The following is a 24,038-nucleotide window of genomic DNA, read 5'->3' on the forward strand; positions in this document are numbered from 1 at the left end:
CTTTTTTTTATGGGAAAAAAGAAACTGAGACCAAACAAACCCCTCAATCAATGGGGAGGGGAAGGGACCTGGGGGGGGGCCCAGGTGTAACCCCTAAAGTCAGCACTGCTCAGCCAGACACCCCTAAACTCCACTGAAGAACAAGCAACAGGAGAATAGAGCTCTTCTAGTCAAAGACACCAGGAATTAGAGGAATGGCATCCATTCACCTGCTGGAGATTGAGCATACTAATTATCCAGGAGACATTCCATCCATGAGGAGCACCTGCAAATCAGTTCTCTATCTCCACCTGCTGGTAGATGTGCACTATCCCACTAGACTCTGGATTCATCTGTTGCTGGCACTAAGGAAGATTTAATGCTAAGAAATGCAAGGCCATGCATTTCGGCTGCAAAAAACTGAGGGAAAGGTACAGTTTAAGGTGTGAAGATCTTTTGTGAACAAAAGAGGAGCAGGACTTGGGTGTGATAGTATGTGATGATCTTAAGATGGCCAAACAGGTTGAAAAGGTGACAGCGAAAGCTAGAAAGATGCTTGGGTGCATAGAGAGAGGAATGGCCAGTAAGAAAAAAGGAGATATTGATGCCCCTGTATAAGATTCTGGTGAGACCTCATTTAGAATATTACCGTATTTTTACTCATATACCGCGCACCCGTGTAAAACGTGCACACGGGTATAGCGCGCGGGAAAGTGTAATTTATGTAAATAAATTTTTATATACCGCGCACACCCTTATACCGCGCATGCCGCCCCGACTCTCCCGTCGCTGCCCGACTCTCCTTTCGCCCGCCCCGACTCTCCTCTGGCCAGCCCGACTCTCCTTTAGCCTGCCCCGACTCTCCTCTGGCCAGCCCGACTCTCCTTTAGCCCGCCCCGACTCTCCTCTCCCCCTTGAAGTCCTGTCCCCACCCTGAAAGCCCGATGCCCCCCCCGACGTCCGATTCACCCCTCCCCCCCGCAGGACCACTCGCACCCCAACCCCGAAGGACCGCTCGCGCTCGCACCCGCACCCCCACCCCGAAGGACCGCTCGCACCCCCACAGCCTCCCCACCCCCCCAATCATGTAGAAGCTGCCTACCGTCGTCCTGCTGCTTCCTCTGCCGGCGGTCCTCTGACGTCAGAGAAAGGACGAGACCGCAGGAAGAGGAAGCAGCGTAGACGCAGGGCTAAGAGAAGGGGCAGGACCGCCGGCAGAGGAAGCAGCAGGACGATGGTAGGCAGCTTCTACATGATGGGAGGGGGTGGGGAGGCTGTGGGGGTGTGAGCGGTCCTGCGGGGTGAATCGGACGTCGTGGGGGGGGAACTATGTAAAAAAAAAGGGGATAACGCGCTCACGAATATAACGCGCATGGTTATACTCGGTTTGTAAAATCGTGTATAACGCGCGCGTTATATGCGTGAAAATACGGTATGTACAAATTCTGGAGACCACACCTTCAAAAAGATATTAACAGGATGGAGTCAGACCTGAGGAAGGCAACTAAAATGGCTGATGGTCTACATCATAAGACAAACGGAGACAGACTTAAAGATCTCAATATGTATACTTTGGAGGAAAGGCGGGAGAGGAGATATATGATAGAAACATTTAAATACCTATGTGGCATAGGTTATTTTTTCCTTATTATACAATCTCTTTGACTGTTTTGCTTACACCTTCTTTATGGTGGGGTTTCGCTGTTTATTTAACCTGGCTAACTACTTTCAGTGATGATAGTTCATCTTTTCTCAAAAGGGGATAAAGAGGATTGGGTAATTGGGGGTAGTTTGTGGGTTTTTTTAGGGGAGGGGAAAACTGTACAAAATTGTATTAGTTATACTTTGGCTTGAATAACATTTGTATTGAGGTTAAAAGGTGACAGATTCAGGAGTAATCTAAGGAAACTAATATTTACCTGTACTTTAAAATCAGGACAAAAATATATAAGTATAAAATAAGTTTACTATATATCATAATATGGTACATCTTTATTTTGAAGCTGGTGTTGGTACATTTTTAACAACTCCACCTAAAATTGCTTCTGATTCCAACTACACAGCTCTGCATGTAGTCAAAGAAATATAGAAAATAATTACAGCAGATAAAGGCCAAATGGTCCATCTAGTCAGCCCATCAGCAGCATCTCCTCTTCACCCTAAAAGATTCCACATGCCTATCCTGCGCTTTCTTGAATTTAGACAGTGTCTTTGTCTCCACCACCTCCACTGGAAAATTATTCCATGTATCTATCATCCTTTTTGTAAACAAGTATTATATCCTGAAACTGTTAAGAGATATAGCCTAGAGAATGACACAGGGGTAGGTACCTGCGATTAACCACCGGGCGGGGATGGAAACAGAGCCTGCGGGATAAACTTAGTCCCACTGTACTGGAATGTGCTGTGACTGCCTTAGCTCCCACCAGGGACAGGAAAATACCTACAGTACCTGAATGTAATTCACCCTGAACAGCTAAATCCAAATTCCTTTCCTTCTTTCCCTAAGTATACAAGAGTGATCCAATCAAATGAGAAGAAGGTAACGTACCACTGAGTCTGTCTCCAGCTGCAGGCAAACTTGATATGGCTTTGTGATCAGGGTGCGTCTCATGAGGCCCAGCAACACCATTCTCCAAGAGGACATCCTGTTGCTCAGCTGAAGAATCCATTACGAGAGTGACTTGAACATAAAAATCTCAGTGAGCCATCAATGGATTTACTTCCCAGTCAAAGCAAGGTTCAGTTTCTCTCCATCAGAAGGAGCAGCAGTCAGGGCACCATGCCTCGTTACCAATCCTGCACAACTGTTAAATGAATCATTTGTCAATTCACAGTGTTGCTTGCAGCAGAAATTTTCCAAATCAACAAGTAAGTCAGCAGCCAAGTAACTAGCGAGAAGCAGCATTCTCTGCAAACACAGATCATTTGAGATGAACATGACTGCAAAGAAAACAGCCAGTGCCAGAAAAAGAACAGAGCACTTCAAAAGTGCTGCCGACATTTCTTTTTTTTTTTTTCCCAAATCTTTATTCATTTTAACATATACATCAAGTGTACATTAAAATATGAACACAATATATTACATTATCACTTGATAATTCCATAACAATATATACCTAAAAGATTTATATCCCACCCCCATCTCGCACTCTTCTCAAGAGAGAATCTGGCATGGGATTAGTGTTGCCAGTAATGGTATGTAAGAATTTAACAATCATACATCTTAGTCATTAGCAGAGATACCTGTCCTAACACCAAGTTTGTCACTTTCCCACATTTATCCTACAAAAACAATATCAAGCCTTGACAGTATTTTACTGGGGAGGAAAGGAGATAATGGTTATTTACAAAACTTAAAACTCAAAGGCAAAGTGAAAATAATGTAGAAAAGTCCTGATAAATGCATACCATTCGTAGACAAGTATTTGAAAAGGTCTTCTCCCAGTTTAAAACAGATTCACTGTCTTAAGAAGTTGAAGCTCCTTTTATCAAACTGCAGTAGAGCTTTTTACTACGGGCCAACAAGGTAAATGCTCCAACATTCATTCAATTCTTATGAGCGTCGGAGCATTTATCTTGCCAGCCCACGGTAAAAAGCTCTACTGTAGTTTGATAAAAGCCAGTGTTAATTTGGGATAACCAAAAGTTATTTATTGAATAAACCAAAGGTTCATATATTGTATATTTTTAAAGGGCATGATAAAAAAAATATTAAAAATCAATTTTGAGGGTCATGCCTCTGCCTCAGGTTTGATTCTCCAATCTAGCTTCTGCTCACCAGCTAGTAGGGCTGAACTGTAGAGGCAGTTAAGTGGTTACAACACAGACACGAGAGTCAGATCTCCCAAATCTATACCTTTCTTTGGAAAATTACCATAATCTATTGCTTTCTTACTTTATTCTTTTTCCCATGTATAATTAAATAATGTTCCTTCTAACCTTTTCCCCTTATAAAGTATCCTGCCTTCAGCAAAACTTGTTTTAAATAATAAGATTCAATTCTCTCTTAAATCACCTTACTCTTACCTGTCCTGTTTTATTTAATCTTTCAAAGGAACATGCAATAAGTTGACCAAGTTCCATCACGTATACCTGTTCATTTGATATCCCGCCAATGCAAAAGGTCTAGGACCAAATCAGACAGACATCTGCAGAGGCAGCAGCAAACACACACTACAAAGTAAATTTTAATTGGGCAATAAAGAATGACAAAGTATTGTGCTAAGATACTGTAGTTTGGGTGTCTTCTAGAACTGAGGTGAAGCACATGAGCCCCCAGGTGTAAACAAGAAACAGAGAAGCCTGAACACACAGATTATGACAGTAATGGTAAAAGCAGTTACTCGAGAATTTTTTTCCCCTGTCTGGGCTAAACCTGAAATAAAGAGCCTTACTGACTAATGATGTATAACTATGAACGTAATTCTACAAATGGGCACCTCCATTTAAGTACCACCGGGACAAGCAGTGGGAGCCTATTTTATGATGGAATTAGGCAGATCTAACAGTCAGGCACCTGCAGTTACACCAGCTAAGTGTAAGTGTGGACACCTACATGTGGCAGGGAAGCACGTAACTTACAATTTACAGTATATGATAGAGACGTTTAAATATCTATGTGGCATAAATGCACATGAGGTAAGTCTCTTTCAGCTGAAAGGAAACTCTGGAATGAGGGGGCATAGGATGAAGGTGAAAGGGGATAGATTCAGAAGTAGCCTCAGAAAATACTTTTTTTAATGGAAAGAGTGGTGAAAGTGTGGAATGGCTTCCCAGTGGAGGTGGTAGAGACAAAGGTTTATTCTAGACCAGTAGTTTTCAAACTTGTCCTGAGGGACCACCAACCAGTCGTATGAGAGATTTGTACTTAATGAATGGGAGAAAATACCACTGCAACGTGGTCTTTTTTCTCCTTGGCTACAGATGCTCCAAAGGCAAAAAAAAAAAAATTAATCATCAACATCAAATAAATGTTACCGTATATTTATTATGCAATTAGTTTAGAAGGAACTCTGGTAAATTGTTTTCCTAGAAACTTTAGTTACATCAGAAGAAGCCTCCTTTTTGCTTGGGGCCACATTAATGTTACAGACACGAATAACACAAAAGGATATAATTACTCAAAATACAGCATGAGCTGTCCCAAAGATGGGAACTCTTAGGGCCTGTAAACATGACAAGTAATGTATAATGCCAACTTTGGCATGTCACCACAGGAACAGAGGAAAACTGAATTTAAAATAAGCAAGGCCACACTCTATAAAACTAATCCAGGACTAAATTAGACTCTTAGGTCATGGTGTCCTAACAAAACCAACACTACACACACTGAATAAAAATACACTTGCAAACACAGACCCTATTTCATCAGCCAATCCTGTAAATATGGGCAGACAAACTGAAGTGGTCAGGGGACCACATGACTTCAGAATGAACCCAAACAGGCAGTTGGTCCATTTTTAGTTTCCCTATTGGGCGAAACCACCCTCCACCCCCACTATAAAACAGAAGCCAAACTTGTCTGCTTTCATAACTATGGAAGCTGGGGGGCGCTAGTGAGCTCTGGCACGGATGGCAGCTTAGTGGATTAGCTCCGGAGAAACTTTTGTTACTGTCTCGATTAACATCACTTCTACCGATTCCTTATCCATTTTCTTTTGTCTAACTGTAATCTCAATATGGTTACATCAAAGCCGGGAAAGCGTAAAAGCGCGGAACCCACTTCCCCGCAAAAGTCTGCCTCTGGAAAGTCGGACGACGAAACGTCAGCCATCTTGGCCGAACTCCGAGGCATTCGAGATCTGTTTACTGAGACCAGACAGGACATCACGGAGATGAAGGTGGATTTAACCAACCTAAAAGTTGAATTCACAAAGGTGCTTACCAGAATAGAAGTCCTCGAGACGAAGTCCGTGGCGACGGACGAATCGCTTAAACTTTTGTGACGTCAGTCAGCGCACGTGGCTCTCCTGGAGCGTATGCTGGAAGACGCTGATAATAAAGCACATCGCAATGGATTTCGTATTCTTGGCCTAGCGGAGGGCCGTGAGGATTTCTAGGTGCCTTACTGCAGCAGATTCTTAAATTAAATGCTGTGCAAAAGCTAGATTTTGATAGCGTTTATCGGGTGCCCCACCAGCGGCATCAACTATCTAGATACCCACGGCCGATTGTGGTGACCATGCTGTGACACAGCCAGACCATGTTAATCAAGCAACATGCGAAACTTCACGGCCCGATCATCTTTGAAGGCGCCAAACTACTCTTTGTACCGGACCTGGCAAAGGAGACTGCTAAAAGACGGAAACAAAGTTAAAGGATATGGGAGCTAAGTTTTGTGTTCTTTTCCCAGCTCGCATGCGGGTCACTTACAAGAATAAAACCACAGATTACATCAATCCCGCTGATCTGGCCGAGTTCATTGAATCTGTGCAACCATCTGCTATTGACAAGACCTGAACTCTGCTGCCATGTCATTTTCCTTGGTGTTGCTAGATGTTTTCCTGTGTGGGATTAACCCTACCTCTACTTCTCTCTGATTTAGCCAAACGCTGTATTGTTTATACCATAGTGTTGTTTTCCACTTCTCACTTGTTTATATTTTTCTCCGTTAGTGGGTCCGTTGGGTTATCAGTGCTAACCACTAATCCCTTAGGTTATGTTAGCTTGTTTGCTGACTTGCATAGTTGATACAGTCTGTGCCATACTTGTTATCTTGTATTCACAGGTTTATGCCATAGATGTCTTATCCATCTGTAATCATATTTTTGTTCTTGCTTGTATATCATTCCAAATGTCTCTTGAATTATTCTTTGATTTCATATGTCAGTAACATGTCTTTCTCTCAATGTTAAAGGACTTAACAATCAGGTGAAAAGAATTAAAATATTGAGGTATATTGAAAAATTCATACCAAGAGACTCACCTCTCTACGCCAGAGTCTACTAAATTATTGTTGAAGGGGTGCTATTCAGTAATGTATTCTGCTGCAGTACATAAAAAAGGAGGTGTGGCTACTCTCATACGGAGACGACCGGATTTTGTTATCACATCTCATACTGCAGATATCTGAGGCAGATGGCTGTCAGTCCATATGCAAATAAATAATGCTTCTGTCAGTATTGTTAATGTCTATGCACCTAATATAGACCACCCATCGTTCTTTGAAGACCTTGCTGATATGCTTATTTCCACTTGTAGCTCTCATTATATTTTGGGGCGGTGACTTTAATCTAATATTAAACCCTCTATTGGACAGGAAATCAACTGTACCTTATTGTAAATCCAGGTCATGGTTTAAATTGCAGGAATTACTAGTACAACTGAAACTTGATGATCCGTGGAGAACGCTGCATCAAGGGGAACTAGATTACACTTTCTACTCCGCTCCACATGCCTCCTACTCACGCATAGACTATTTCCTGGTTAGCTATAACTTGATGGCTAAAGTTGACTCAGCCACCATTGGGGAGATAGCAGTGTCTGATCATGCTCCAATTTTCTTATCCTTCCGTGATTTAGGTGCCAGACTCAATAAGAGTGCATGGAGGTTTAATTCCTGTCTACTTTCTGATGAACAATTTGTAGCTGACATTCGGCGTAACATCACAGAATTCTTTGAATTGAACAAACCGGAAGTGACAAGCTGGACCACCACCTGGGATTGTTTCAAGGCCTATATTAGGAGCTTGATAATATCCTATGCTGCCGTAAAGAGGAAGAAACTTGCGGAATGTGAAATTGCTCTTCAGCAGAAGCTCCGTGACGTTGAAGAACACCACAAATCTCATCTTCATGACCCTATTTCTTTGGACTCTTTGCGGAAATTGAGATTTGAATATAATCTCTTACTCAGTTCATCTGCTGCCAAAGAAGTCTTTATGAAATCAGCACATTATTACGCCAATGTCAACAAATGTGGTCATCAATTGGAAGAATATGTTAAAATAAAAACAGAAAAAAACATGTTTCTGGCTATCCAGGATGAAGCCGGTTCCCTTTGGCTAAATAGTGCTGATATTTGTTTACAATTCCATCAATTCTATACCAAAAATATTGAACTTAAAAAAAATAACTATGGAAGCTCCCCTAATCTTTCTCTATTCTATCACGGTAGTTGATATTGAGGGGCATTTTTGATATGACATCTAAATCCGAGTTTAGACATTTTGGGAAGTGCATATAAAAATCGGGTACAGAAAATGGCCGTTTTTGAAACAGCAAATCATCTCTTTTTTCAAAAATAACCATTTCTAGATGTATTCACCCTTAGTGCATCTGTCTTTTAGACTATTTTAGAAAAAAACACATTCAAAATGAAAAATGCACAGAACAAGCCACTGGGATGTAAGAGGGGCCAGCATTTGTAATAGACTGGCCACACAGACATCCTAGCAGAGCAGTGGAGCAACTGGGGGGGGGGGGGGGCACTGCAGGGAATTCAAATAAAAGGTCCCAGTTACATATCTCACCACAACCTCTTTTGGTGTATGGTGAACCCTCCAAAACCCACTCAAAACCTACTGGACCCAACTGTATACCATAACAATAGGCCTTATGCCTGGAGGTGGCACCTATATGTCAGTACAGTAGGTTTTTGAGTGGGTTTTGATAGGCTCACACTTTCTATCACAAGTGGGCTGTGGGCCTGGGTCCCATTCTCTGGCGTCCACTGTATTGACCATCAGGCTACTCCAGAGACCTGCTTGCTACTCTAATAGGATTGCCCATACCATCTGAAGCTATCATACAGGCAGGTATGTACTGTTTCATTCATATCTTTGGGGGTTGGGAGGGAATCAGTGACCACTGGGTGAGTGTGAGGTCATGATTACATCCCTCCAGTCGTCATCTGGTCAGACTGGGGCTAGACCTGTTTTATTAAAGAATAAGTGCCAAAAAGGTGCCCAAACATCCATATAGGTACTAGGAATAATTTTGGATCAATGCCTAACTATGAAAGACCAGGTAGACTCCTTAATCAGAAAGGGATTCTTTACTCTCTGGAAGCTCAGATCCATTAAAGCTTATTTCGATACATCAGCATTCAGAACCCTAGTCCAATCCCTCATACTAAGTTTACTTGACTATTGTAACATCGCCTATTTAGCAATTTCCCAAAAGAATATGCAACGTTTACAATTGATGCAAAATGCAGCAGTCAGACTGATCTTTGTGCTAAAGAAATTTGACCAAGTGACACCCTATTACCGGCAGCTGCATTGGCTGCCAATGGAGGCACACGTAAACTTTAAATTTGCCTGCTTCTGCTTCAAAGCACTACATGGACTTGCCCCTAAATACATAACTGACCTTTTCTTCTTCTCAGCCAACAGACACAAGAGATGCTCACATTCCAATTTCGTTCCCCCCCCCCCAGTGAGAGGTTGTAAACTGAAAAAGCACCATGAACACCTTCTCTCACACCAAGCAGCATCATGGGGTAAAGACCTAGAACAATTGCTTTCGCCCACTACTTATGAGGAATTTATGAAACGTCTAAAAACACACTTGTTCCTAAAGCATCTAAACAACTGATCCTCTCTTTTCTCTCCCCTCTATAGTGATTAACTTATCCTACTGATCACTCTCTCCTCAACAATGAATTTCCTGTCCTATTAATTCTCTTTCTTCCTCCCCTCTTAAAGTCAATCAATTTGTTACCTTTGCTTAATCTTCTGTAAACCACATAGAACTTCACGGTATTGCGGTATATAAGCTGCTGTTATTATTATTATTATATTATGCCTTGGATGTATTCTAAATTGTTTGATTATAGCAGAAAAATGTCCAAGTCATAAGCCTGCTCTAGTCCTGCCCACACCACTCCTTCAACATGTCCCCTTAAGATTTAGATGAACTGCAGATGAATAGCATATAAATTCATCTAGAAAATAGGTTTTGAAAATACTGAATTGGAAGGGTTTTGGGAGAAAAAAGTCCATCTGCCCCTTTATGCCTATGAGGGATTGAGGATTTTCCCTCACTAGGGGTGCGATTGTACCGCTGAGTAACGGGGAGAACTGGCCCAGGAGTGGGTGAACTACAAGTCACAGAATGCACTGAGCTCTGCAGCTCAGAGCTGAGCCACCTTAGAAGAGGTGGAGTAACTGTGCCGAATCATGGGGGCAGGACTCTGGCAGGGAGGAGAATATATGCCTTAGCCTGGAATCATTCAGTAGAGGTCTCCAAGGACTTCCCTGAGCAGAGAATATTTAGAGGTGAAATACTTCCCTGGCCTTGTGTTACCATCACTCTGACTTTGACTGCTTTCTTTGGTCTTCCTGCTAGAGAATCTAAAAAAAATTCCACGAAGGCGGCGATAAAATTCGAGCTTGCAGCTTTCTCAAATTATGTCCAACACCCATTTGTCTGAACAGGTCTTCTCCCAGGCCTTCTTGTACTTCAAGAGTCTTCCTCTTATTCAGGAAGGCTTGGACTCTGGCTTGTCATCCTTGGGACTTCTTGGTAACAGCTGCTGAACGGAGAGTTGACGCCTGAGGTTGTCTAGATCCCCCGAACCTCTGTCTAGATCTCTGAGCAGAGGAGCCCATTGCTGCACGATTCGACCCCCATGGGGCAAGTGATCTGCCTGGCAATGATTTAGGATGACGATCTGCCACACTGGCAATGAGATTGTCCAACTCCTTGCCAAACAGCATTTGTCCTTTAAAAGGGAGCCTGCTCAAAGCAGCTTTAAAAGCAGAATCTACCATCCATTGTCTGATCCAGAGCATTCTTCGGGCAGAGATAGAATAAGCAGACACCTTGCTCATAACCCTAAAAATGTCACATAGGGCATCTGCTACATAAATCTACCCCCTACAGTAATATCTGGAGGTATGTGCTCTCCGCTGACAGATACTGGCTCAGCATCTTATGGCAGGTGCGCATCATGAAGGAAGCTGCAGTCACCGCTTTCAGACCCAGAGCTAAAGCCTCAAACTGTCGTTTGAGGACCCAGTCCACCCTGCGATCTTGTGCATCCTTTAATATCACTCCTTCCTTACTAGGGAGTGAAGTACACGTATTTATCTGCACGACTAACGAATCCACCTTAGGTGGGGTAAAAAGCTGTTGGAAATCAGGAGCTGTTGGGTACAATTTAGTCATAGCCTTGTAACCAGAGGGCCCTCTGATGACTCCCAGTGCTCTGTTAGTATCATGGTTATCTCTGGATGCAAAGGAAAAAAATATGGACTGGGTTTTAGTGCTGCTCATAGGCAAAATTTGAGCTGTGGAAGCCTGTGGACGTTCTAAATTTAATTCCTGCAAAGATAATGTAATGACTTCCATCAAGTCCACCAGTTTGAAAAGTATTTAGACCATGGGTCCTCTCCCTGGTCTAAGGCTGCCACAGACACCTGGCTGTTATCACCCACTTGCGAGCCACAATCCTCTAAACCTGAGGATTCACTCTGAGGGAGTAAAGGCATGAACCCTGATCCCCACAGTCTTCCCAGTCCTTTTTGGACTGGACCTCTGGTTCCTGTGGAAAAGCTTTCCACTGGGGAACTGCACTCTGTGAAGGTAAACCTCCAAGCACCACCACCACTGATACTGCAGACTGTGCAAATACTTTATACTTCAAATAAGCTTCAAACATCAAACTTACAAAATCATGTAGTCAAATCCTTGACTCGGATCTCCTGAGGATCTCCGCAGGAGAACTTGTGCTTTCATGAGTTCAGAGGCATTTCTGCACTTGCATTTCACCGCTGACACCGAGTCACCATTTTAGGACTCTAGGGGGGATTTAAGCCCCAACAAATGAGCTTCCTGTGACTCTAAGACCCCGGAGGGACCCGAGGGGCCTAAGCCCAGAGCTCCCATGGAACATTGCCACTCATCAGCCATCCAGCAAAAAGTTGCATGATATAGGGATAAAGAGGCCTGGGGAGTCCATAGAAATTGATTATTAGCAAACTTGAGGGGTTCTGAGGCAAACAGAGGCTTAAAAAAAATAAAATAAAATCTGAAAATCCAAGATGGCTGCCGCAGCAATGTTTTGACTCCAAGAAATGGCTCAGGAGAGCTGTAATAAAATTCAAAAAATTCAGGGAAGGGTTTTTGGGAGGTGGAGGATCCTACAGGAATCCCCACATACCTTCAAAACTTTGATTTTCAAGACCTTCTTGCCACCTCCCCTATACACAGCAATGCACTGTACTCACAAAACTGGAAGGTGCTGTGCCTGCCTTAGCTCCCACTGCAGCTGGAGATTTCTGCCTCAGATAAGCTCCAGGGGCTTGTCTCTTTGGGTTGCTTTTTAGTCAAACCCTGAGTGTCTGAAGACCTCAACCCCTCTATTTCCTCTGCATCTTAAGTGTGGGGGGGGGGGGGATGCAGCTGGCACCCGCTAAAGTCCTCTAGACCAGTTTTTCTCAACTCGGTCCTGAGTATCCCCTTGCTAGTTAGGTTTTCAGGATATCCACAATGAATATGCATGAAAGACATTTGCATATAATAGAGGCAGTGTATGTAAATCAAGTTTATGCAAATTCAGTGTGGATATCCTGAAAACCTGACTGGCAAGGGGGTATTCCAGGACCAAGTTGAGAAACACTGCCCTAGACCAACATAGGGCCACTCAGCCTGTGCCCCAGCACCTAATTAATTAGGGGTGAGCTGTGCTCTCAGGGGGAACTAACTCCGAGCTGTCTTAAATGTTAGTACCGGCTAGCTAGGAAGGTTTCCAACTATAGCCCTCTGGCATAAAGGCTGCATCTTCTTCCAGGCAGAGCTATCCCAGGTTCTCTGGGAACCTCTGTAGCACCAGAAAGCCTCAACTCAGATTTAAAAAAAATGAGGAGCTAAGGCACTGCCCAGTGACACAAGGAGGCAAAGTTGAAAAATGTACATGATGCATTCTGCAATCCCCACTGTTGAAGAGAAGAAACCAATGGAAGACAGCAAAATGAGCCTGGCTTCAAAACTCACTTTAATAGCAACCAATGGGTACATAGATAAACCCATCAAACAATCATAAAAACATCTGGCAAGTCATGGACTTGACACACAATGTGTTTCGGCTAAAGCACCTGCGTGTCGAGTCCTTGACTTGCCAGCTGTTTTTATGATTGTTTGACAGGTTTATTTATGTGCTGTACCATTGGTTACTATTATTAAAGTGGGTTTTGAAGACCAGGCTCGTTTTGCTCTCTTCCATTGGATTCTGCTGTTCACTTTGCAGAGGTGACTGTCTCCATTGTTGCTTTTGAAGGGAAGAAACACACATGTCTTTTGCACTGGAAGCCTAATTTCTTTTCACAATGTTTATCAATAAAGCAAAAATCTGTTAGAGGGAACCAAACTTATCTCAATAAACCACTATGAATCATTAATGAAAGCATTACTTTTAAGCAAACTTTTCCCATTTAGCATTTGTACTCAAGACTTCAGACAAAGAGGAGAAGGAAACCTGACTCCTTTATATGCTGCAAATCTTGATGACGTTTCAGTGCAAAAGGTCCATGTACTAAAATTCAAAATGTTTTCCATAAGTAGCCAAGACATGGAAAATATGTATAGAATGCTCCAAAATAATGTTCATACATTGTTCCATTATGCCCCCCCCCAAAAAAAAAAGTTCCCCCTTCTAAGTAGTACAATTTTATATAAAACAGCTTATCAATTCAGAATTAAGCCATGCAAAAGCAACCATGGTGCAGAGTATATTGAAAAATACTGACTGCCTGTCTAACTGCAACTCAGGAATGAGCAAACAACAACAAACTCTGCCTGAACCCAAGCAAATCAAAGATTATTTGGGTTCCTAACACAAGAGGACAAATACCTGACTACAAAATATCTTTTGGGACTTATGAACTTCCCCTAAAATCACAGGTCAGGAATCTTGGGATACTGCTAGGCTCATCACTCACTCTGATCTCGCCAATTCAAAAAAATCTTTAAAAACTGTCTCTAACCATCTACAGCAGTGGTTCCCAACCCTTTCCTGGAAGACCACCACCAAGTCGGATTTTTGGGATAACACTAATGAATATGCATGAGAGAGATTTGCGTATAATGAAGGTGACAGACATGCAAATCTGTTGCATGCATAATTCATAGGGCTATCCTGAAAGCCTGACTGGCTGGTGGTTCTCAAGGACAGGGTTGGGAGCCACTGATCTGCAGTACAGTACCTATGAAATCTCTCTCCGTATACTGAAAAGACAAATCTGACCACAGTAGTCTATGCCACGATAACATCACAACTAGACTACTGTAATGCCCTGTATACTGGTCTAACAAAAGAGCCTGCATCATCTGCAACTAATTCAGAATGCCGCAGCACAACTGCTAGAAGGCTGCAGGTGGCACAACCATATTACCCCCTTCCTGCAAAAACTACAATGGCTACCAGTACCTTAAAGAGCTAAATGTAAAACTCTTTCTTTGATTTTCAAGGTCCTCAGATAAAATGGGCCAGAATACTTAACAAATAAGCTAACCCCTTTACATACCTTTGATATCTCTGAATCCTCTCAAGTCGCTTCACTATCTGTACCCTCATCAAAATAAATTGTATGATATAATACCTACAAGGGAGCCTTCTCAGGAGTAGCCCTCACACTCTAGAATTGGGACAACGTCTAACTCCAGACAAACTTTACTTCAGGAAGCATAGGGTGATTGACTATACACTCATTCTGCATTAGAATGCTACACAGATTGTAACTAAATCAGTTCCTTATATCTTATTTAACTGTATAATCAACTTACCTTGCATTTATCCTTTTATCCGTTTATCCCAAAGGACTCTGTACCACCCATCCTGTCCCCATCTAATAGCGGCGTTTGGCCCCTTGGCTATAGGAAAAACTGTATTGTAGAACAGCATTAGCATCATATCTATGTTATTTGAATGTTTTGATGTGATTAGTTGTTTCATAAGTATTATGCTGCCATTGTATTATAATTCTCTTATTTGAATTTCAGTGCTGTTATATTTTTGAAACTGTTTCATGGTAGTCCTATTATTAAATTTCAATTTGCTAATTTTGAGTTTACCTCACGCATAAGAACATAAGAGTTGCCAAATACTGGGACATACCGAAGGTCCATCAAGTCCAGTATCCTGTTTCTGACAGTGGCCAACCCTGACAAAATGTCAAATAGAAAAACAGATTTTATGCTGCTTATCCTAGGAATAAGCAGTAGATTTCCCCAAACCATCTTAATAATGGCTTATGTATTTCTCTTTTAGGAAATTATCCAAACGTTTTTAAACCCTTCTAAACTAACTGCTTTCACCCATATTCTCTGGCAACATATTCCAGAGTTTAATTACACACTGAGTAAAGAAATATTTCTCCAGTTTGTTCTTTTAGCCTTTTTACTACTGTTATGCTGTTAACAAAATTGTAAGTTCTATGTTGAATTGTATTTGCTGTATACCACCTTGGGTGAATCTCTTCATAAAGACAGTGAATAAATCCAAATAAGCTTTGTACACCAGTTTTTCATTGGACTCCCTAGCTAAATTTCTCACAAAAGTTTGCTACTGAACCCATTTCTACTCAAATGAGGAGCCACTGAAAAGTTCTCAGCCCAACCAAGAAGAGAATGATGTGGAGCCATGAAACTTACAAGTTACCGGTATTCCACACTTTTCTTGACACTTTTTGTTTCAATGATATGAAATGAACTGAAGTGTGTCAAGAAAAGTGTGGAATAACTTGTAAGTTTCATGGTTCCACATCAATCTCTTCTTGGTTAAGTTGAGAACTTTTCAGCGGACCCTAGTAATTAAAATTTCTATGGGTTAGTATAAATGTACCCAAGAACAACCATCAATAATAAAAACTAACATAAGAACATAAGCAATGCCTCTGCTGGGTCAGACCTGAGGTCCATCTTGCCCAGCAGTCCGCTCACACGGCGGCCCAACAGAATAAACTACAGAATAAAACTGCCTGGCAGAAACCAGCCTAAAACTATAACAACTCCTGCTTACTACCAAAGTAACCGATTCACTCACATTATTTTTCTCATAGAATGGAGAAAATGTCTTAGTAAACAGGCCCTGAAAGTAGCTAGACTAGGGGTGTCCAACCTGCGGCCCGATGAAGTATTTTGTGCGGCCCAGTGTTTTCCTCTGCTGCCCTCAGGTGTTTACCATCTTGCCGGCTCCCTCCTCTGTCTTGCTGCAGCGTTTGCGAGGCCCCAGAAACATTTTTTTCGGCCAATGCAGCCCAGGGAAGCCAAAAGGTTGGACACTCCTGGGCTAGACTAACAAATAGCTCTCTGGAATATATAGCAAACTGGTATTACTAGGCCAACATAAACACTATCTAACGAAGTTGTATATGAGCTTTTAAAACCATTCAGACCCTTCCGCCCGATGGAGCTCCTGAAGCACGAACTTGTAGTTCATTAATACTGTATTTATGACACCACACAGCTAATAAATTTGGTTTTTAAAAAGGTTCGTTTGCTTATCTCTAATCTAACCATGCTCTAGTTAGTCCAATAAAAAAGTATCCCTTGGGAGTCTTTTTGTTTTATTTCTGCATAATATCTTTAAGAATGGACTAACACGGCTGCCACACCATTTCTCTCAAAAAATAATTTAAAAAAAAAAGAGTCAGGAAGGCTCCACTGGCCAGGTTAACCAGGCGATTTAGGGACTGCTATCTCTTACTTCTAGGAAAGAGTAACAGAAAAGGGATCCTCCATTAGGATACGCTGGGTACTTCCAGGTAATTAGACTGGTCACTTCTGGAAGCAATATGCTAGGCCTGCTGATCTAGGCAGGCGAGCAAGCAAGTCCTTATAGTCTTACAGCACCTTTACGTTTTTCTCACATTGGCCCAATAAAAGTCGGCACAGCCTCCAGGATTAGCTTGGGACAGTACCGGAAGCACTCAGTTCGACCACAGAAAACATTCATGCTCCTTTGGTGACACTGCTGTGCCCAGAGCCGGTGATGAGATGAAAGCCCTGCTTTAGCTCCACCACTCACCTCTTCCAGAGGCAACGAGCTCATCGGCAGGGCCAGCGGGGCGGCACCAGCTTCCTCTTGTCCCACTACGGTATGTCCTTGCACGATCACCGATATTTGCCTTCCTGTTGTCTGGTCTCCCTGGTCCCCGTTACCTCGCACCTCCCTCCCTAGACGTGGCTCTGGCAGTCCGGGTTCTACCTCTTTCCGTTCCGGTAGGAAACATACGCTGCAACTTGCATTTCTCCCTCGGACACCTCGGATTGACTAGAGACAAAGCTCCAGCGGCGACCTCACTCTACCAAGGTAACACGACCGCTCCTAAACCGCTGTCGCCTGCGTTCACAGGCTCACTGGGGAGCCCGGCGCTAGCACTCTACGACTGGGAACGGTCGGCAATTGCCGTTTGTTTCCCGACTGCGGGGACCCATCAGAAACAGGAACTTCCGAAAAGATACCCGAGGAAAGGATGTGACGTAATGTCAACAGATTATGGGGAAGGAGGCGGTGCCAGGACGGAGTGGAATTAATTATGAAATTGTATTGTGACGACAAACTTACTAAAATCAACTGGTATAATTCAGTAGTAATATTACTTTTGTTAATTGTTTCCAGTGGTAGTCGTAATGATTAAGTTTTCCACTATTTGTCAGAATTTAACTTAATGCATTCATTGTGACCTCAGCCATAAAGGATAAACGAAGTGCTTCCAGTCTCCCTGAAGGGAGTTCTATCTGGCAACGAGCATCTGTCACCTGTTACATAAATAGGGTTTATTCTTAGGTGTTTATTGGTGTTTTTATGTCGCAGGTAATCAAATATGTATATAATCCTGGTCTCACATTCTTGGACACCAGCTAACTCTTCCAGTCTGGTATCTGTGACCAGGATCTACAAAACAAAAGTTTGTTTTCCAAGCGGGGCGCAGGCTGGGGCCAGACTCCGGTAGGCCGAAGGATAATTTTTCCCTGATGTCCAATCACAAGTCCTTAATCGAAAAGAAATCAAACTGAGACTGAGGAAAATTGATAATTTGAACTGTACTTGAGAAATCTGTTGCAGTTTCAAACTTTACAAGAATCTCGAAATATTTGTTCAGATACTCTTCCAGTATTTATGAATTAAAAAAACAAAAACCTTTAAAAGATATTTGGAGCACTGAGATTAAGCAACAGATTTCTGCTACTCAATGACCACAAATCTGGTCTTGGAGAATGAGATGTACAGCGTCAGCATCAATGAAACAAACTTGGTTTTCCTTGTTGCATAGGACTTTTTGGACCCCGGTTCGATTGCAGAAGTTAGATAGTTTTAAGTCTAACAGATGCTGGCACTTTCACCTTGAAATAGGGACGTTGGATCATCTGTTGTTTATTGTCCTTTAATACTTAATTTTTGGAAATCGATATAGGGATAGATTAATACCATATTGAAGTCATCGATTCCGTTGACTTATGATGTAGTCATATGTGGGACGTTATCAAATCTTAAACCCTCTTTGGACCGATATAAAGGCAGACTACTTCTTATTATGACCAAGATAACCATGCAGATGATCACTCGCAATTGGAAAAATTATGATCGCCTTAATTTTTCTTACTGGTGGGCAAATTTATGCTTATGCTATAGGTATAAAAAGATGAATGCTGATAAGTTAGGGCATAGTAATGCATTGAAATTGGTGTGAGATCTCTTGAAGTCTTTTATCACTTCATCATAATTGTCTCTTTATTTACCAGGGTAGGGTGGGAGGTTGGGTGGGGAGGGTTATTTCTTTGTTGTATTCTTTGTTTATATATACATTCATAAGTAATAGTAGAGGGGTTATTCTTTATGTAATTTTATTGATTGAAAATAAGTGCTTACTGTTATGGCTACTGGATGTATAGTGTTCTGCACTTTTTACTGATTTGAAAATTAATTAAGATTAAAAAAAAAAGATACTCGTCCAGTACAAAGTCACATTTGTCATTCCCTCTCATTCCCAATCACTCCACAACAAATTCTTTCATACATACAATGATGACATCCAGGGCCGATCATTTTTTAACCACCATCCGCCTCCCTTCCCTGCAATTTGTACTTTAAAAAAATCCCAGCTAGTCCAGTTAGCACGTCTTAATACCCCTCCCCCCACTTTGTACTTTTTTTAAAAAACCCAGTCCAGGCCCAGTATGTACCTGGCCGGTCCGATGTTGCCTTTACCTTCCATCAAGCTGAAAAAAACTGCTAGCCTCGGCAGTGATTCGGTGACATTGCCCGCAGAAACAGGAAGTTGCGTCATTGGAGAAAAGCCAGGCAGACACATCAGAGGGAATGCCTCTGGATGAGGCGCAGGACACGCGAGGAGCTGCTGCATGTCGCTTCGTGCACACTGCGGCTGTGAGGAGGAGGGAGCCGGCCACAAGATAACACCAGGAGCATTAGACTGCGGGCCACATAAAATGACCAGGTGGGCTGGATTCGGCCCGCAGGCCTTGAGTTTGACACCTGTGGCATAGACTTTCCACCCTACCCACCAGATCTTGCTTCATCTGACTGTTTTCTGTTTCCAAACCTTAAAAAGATTTTGAAAGGACAACAATTTTCGAGTGATTCGGAGGTGATTGCAGTAGTAGAACAATGTTTCAGTGACCAGACTTCAAAGTATTTTTTAGAAGGGTTACAGAAATTTCAGATACGATGTACCAAGTGTGTTGAACTTAGGGGTGAATATGTGAAATGACTTGTAAGTTTCATGACTTCATGTCATTACATTCTTGGTTGGGCTGAGAACCTTTCAGCACCCCCTCATAATGGTTAAACCAGCCCTAAATTTGCAGTCACTTAAGGCCATCACTGGTTTATGCATAAGCAATGCTTGTTCTATGCTATCTAACTTCCAGTTCTCCCCAAGGCTCAGAGGATTAGAAATGTCCTTGTAGCAAAGAATTGTGGTTGCCTTATTAGCTCTCTTTGATAAGTGGAAATAAGAGTTAGCTTTGTAATTGGACTAACAATATATCTAGGTCGAGCTTTTGAGAGTTTCTTAGGTAAGAATGAAATTCTAACAATGAGACTAAACTTAGAGACTATTAAGTTAGTCCACTAACAAGGAATCTCCACAATTCTGATTCTGTTACATATACACAGGAGTATCCGTATATTAGGAAGTTCCCTGTGCCCCTCCTTCTCTTTTCTCCTGTTATACTGGAGCTTGATTGCTTTGGTAGAAGCTGAAGAGGAAGCCATACTCCTCTGGTGAAGGAGGAGGAGCTGAAAGATATGATTGACACCTTTCTGCAAGTGGTTCGTGAACATGGATTGATCACCTAATGTACAAACTCCTGTAGATTAGGTGGAGAGTGTGATTAGGGCTACAGCCTCAGCACCCTAAGGTTGTGAGTTCAAACCCTGCGCTACTTCTTGTGACCTGGGCAAGTCACTTAATCCTCCACTGCCCCAGGTACATTAGATAGATTATGAGCCCACAGGGACAAATTGGAAAAATGCTTGAGTACCTGTATGTAAACCACTTTGAATGTGGTTGTGTAATTACAAAAAGGCAGTATACAAATCCATATCTCTTATCCCTGTATATATTAACAGAAACAAGATTATCCAGGTAAGAACCTAATCTTTCATTCCCCACTAGGGGGAACTCTCTTCCCAAAGCAACATCTTGGAGTCTAGTTGACAAGCATATTACCTATTTGATATGGTATGTGTATCCCATCCCGCAAACAGAAGATTAATGTAATTTGGTATGGGAAAAATCATTTCATAGCTTAGTTTGTATCCCCCTCACTTTCAATATTTATTTAATTATTTCTACACTATAGACATGCATAGAAATCAACTAGTCAGACTCAGAAAATATGATGAATTTATCAGAGGTCTAGTATAAATTTACTCCAGTTTCTCTTTGATAAATTTGAGTACAAAATGTTATTAAATTCCATCCTCATCTATGTTAGATTTACAGCATTGTGCTCAAACACCATGTTAGCACAGCACTGAAAGCAAGTGACTGCTTGCATAACTTTTACCAAGAAAAAAACAAAAGTGAGAAAAGAAAGCTGATACAACTTTTTTCTGTGTTCTTGTAGTTCATTTATAGTTACTATGAAAACTGAAGAAATGTGCTACTGATTTACAGAAACTACAGTCCATTCTCATTATTCATGTGTTCCTGATGCCTTATTTTGCGTATCTGCGGTTACATCCATTGTGCCTGATATTCCCCATTTGCACCGTGTTCACATATTCACGGACCTACTCTTAAAAAGACATCTTTCTTTGTATTCATTTTCACATCGCTGTCTGGTGTTTGCATCCAAATATGGCCCCCAAGCATCCAGAGAGTGAATTTCAAGCATCTACAGGTACTCTATAGTGCTGTCCCATGCAGGAACCTAATCCTATTTTCCCAATAGGATCCATTCACTTTCTGCAGTTTTGAGGCACAACATGTATTGCTGGAACCTAATGTCTATTTTCCCATAGACTCAGCATTTCGTTATTTGCAATTTTGCGGTTCACGCACATTTTCGGAAATAACAAATAACAAGAATGGACTGTATAAGATCCGCTTCAATCTGGATACAGGGGAGAAACATAGGTCCAAAACGACAGCACCGGCACTGAACTTCTGAAAAGAGAATTACAAAGGGATGAGACTCAAGGTAGGGAAGAAGATTAAGAAGATGATAAGCACTATAAAAACACTAGAGCAAGCTTGGTCCCTTTTTAAGGACACAGTCACCGAGATGCAAAATCTATATATACAGTGTATCAACAAGGGATCCAAGAGGAAAAAGAACAAAGAACTGGTGTGGCTTACTGTAGAGGTGAAGGAAGCAATCAGAGACAAGAAAACTTTGTTTAAGGAATGGAAAAGGTCAAAAACAGATGAAAATTGGAACAAGCACAAACAACATCAACGCAGGTGCCATAAGGCAGTAAAAGGGGCCAAAAGAGACTACGAGGAAAAAATAGCCAAGGAGGCGAAGAACTTCAACCCGTTCTTTCGATATATTAAGGGGAAACGGACCGCGAAGGAAGGGGTGGGACCATTGGATGACCATGGAATAAAGGGAGCGCTAAAGGAGGACAAAGCAATCGCCGACAAACTGAACACATTTTTTTTGCATCTGTATTTACCAAAGAAGATTTACACAGCATACCGGAACCCATCAGGCTAAATGCTGGAAACAAAGACGGAAAGCTGACAGGATTGATGGTCAGTCTAGAGGAGGTGTGTAGGCAAATTGATAGGCTTAAGAGCGATAAATCCCCGGGACCGAATGGCATCCATCCGAGGGTCATCAAGGAACTGAAAGGGACCATAGCTGAACTGCTTCAACTAATAGCCAATCCTTTTTTGATCCTCTTTATTGTGGACTAAATAAGAGTTAATTAGTTTTCTTTATATGCTATATTATATGTATTTCTTAGATCTGTAGCAAGTAGCAAAATGCAATGCTTGTATGTAAAATTGGAAATCATATAAATTTAAAAAAATAAATTTAATGTTTGTTTGCTCTAATTCAAACTCCGACATTTATGCAACAGCACACAAAAACATGCAACAGCAATAATGAATGCCACTCAGCAAGACACCACCACACGACACTGAGACACTGATACACCAAGGCTATGAAACCTTACCGAGCTGTTTGTACAGTGCTGCCAACGTAAGCAAGATCATGAACTTAATTGTCAGACCAGGCCTGGAGCTCTGACAGTCTCATCTTTGTACATTATGGGACCAGCTATTCTGATTTCATTGGGTAGATGTGGACTACAAATATCAAAGTGAATTGGAGATGTAAATTCAAAACCAGGACTGGGTAAAAAGTCCCCTTCCTGGAACTAGGTAACTTGGCAGTTCTGTCATTACATGTCATCTCTTCTCCTACTGGCTTCTTTTCTTTCCAGTTTTCAGTTTGGAGTGGCCTGAGAGCACTGCCCCCATTTTGTAAAATATTTAAACTTTTTTTTAGATTTGTGTTACTTTTCTTATGACATGGACCAAGGCTTGCCCAAGTTACTGAGCAGTAGTTTAAAGAAAGGTGTTACACAACACCCCCAGGTAGACTGTGTTTTCTTGTTTAAGAAGACAAATGTCAGGAACCCAGATTGCAAGAGAGAAAATAGGAAAGTTTACTTCAGAACTGGTCTGTAATCTTATAGGACTCTGCTATTTCTTCCTGTTTGTATAACCTTTTAAAACATCAATGGATCACATGTTGAAAACAAAGTAGTAAGCTTTAAGAACAGTAAGTATATTACATAACTCCTGGCTTTTTTTCTTTACTATGTAAAGGGGAGGAAGATGCACTTAGAAGCAGTTCCAGTGATTCTCCTTGTTTGCATTAAGGATTTTTTTCCAGATAAATCATATCTTATCTCAGGTCTGCACACATCATTTTATAGAATTTATAATTGTATATTTCATAGCTTGGAAATTACTACACTGTTTCATACCAAATTAGTCATATCTGAACTTTTTCTTACAGCAGGCTTATGAAAGTTGGAAATATTGCTGGAATGGGAAAAAAAAGCAAAAAAATGCATTTTCCCCATGGATTGGAAAACTGATAAAAATTTTGCATAAAAATATGGAGGCTATATCAGATAGAGTTCATGTAATTCTGCTTGAAATACCTTCAGCCTTTACATTGACAGCTAGTTAATTATTTGGTTTTTATTTTATTGAAATGTAACAAATTGAACAAGATAAACTCTTGCACAAGAAATGCAGAAAGAAAATCTAGATAATTAAGGAAATCTTCAATTAACATAAAAATATTGCTATCTTAGACCCTAATAAAAAGGAGGATAGATCTTGGTAAAGAGAAGAGAATCACATTTAAGACCCCAAAAGAATAGGAAAAAGGCTTAACGGAAGGTCCCAATATCCATAAGAGCGATTCTTAATCTTTCCCAAACATTCAAGTCACCAACTTCTTCACATCCAAGAATGTTCTCAGTTGTTCAGGTGTATAGAAGACATATTTCAGTCCCAAATACTTAATCATATACTTGCATGGGTATGCCAAAGGTTTCATCGCTAGAAATAGTTTTCTTCTTTCTTGTGTTTGGCGGGTTAAGTCAGGAAACATCC

The 24,038-nt window shown here is 41.5% G+C and overlaps 1 protein-coding gene across 4 annotated transcripts in view; it reads right to left on the minus strand.

The window, feature by feature from the left end:
- The window catches only part of GOLGA3 (golgin A3), a 113,601-nt gene extending 96,225 nt beyond the window's left edge, over nt 1-17,376 (minus strand). The window contains exons 1-2 of one of the 4 annotated variants that reach the window (XM_033954751.1): nt 16,952-17,376; nt 2,531-2,786 (exon numbers count right to left, since the gene is read on the minus strand). In XM_033954751.1, the coding sequence (XP_033810642.1) occupies nt 2,531-2,651 (121 nt within the window). In that variant the 5' untranslated portion in view covers nt 2,652-2,786; nt 16,952-17,376. Of the gene's footprint in view, nt 1-2,530; nt 2,891-16,630; nt 16,851-16,951 lie in introns of those variants that run through there. The other 3 variants (XM_033954752.1, XM_033954754.1, XM_033954753.1) reach the window with 3 other exon arrangements.
- Between the last annotated feature and the right edge of the window lie 6,662 nt (nt 17,377-24,038).

Source organism: Geotrypetes seraphini, chromosome 8 (genome assembly GCF_902459505.1).
Source record: "Geotrypetes seraphini chromosome 8, aGeoSer1.1, whole genome shotgun sequence".
NCBI classification, from domain to species: Eukaryota; Metazoa; Chordata; class Amphibia; order Gymnophiona; family Dermophiidae; genus Geotrypetes; species Geotrypetes seraphini.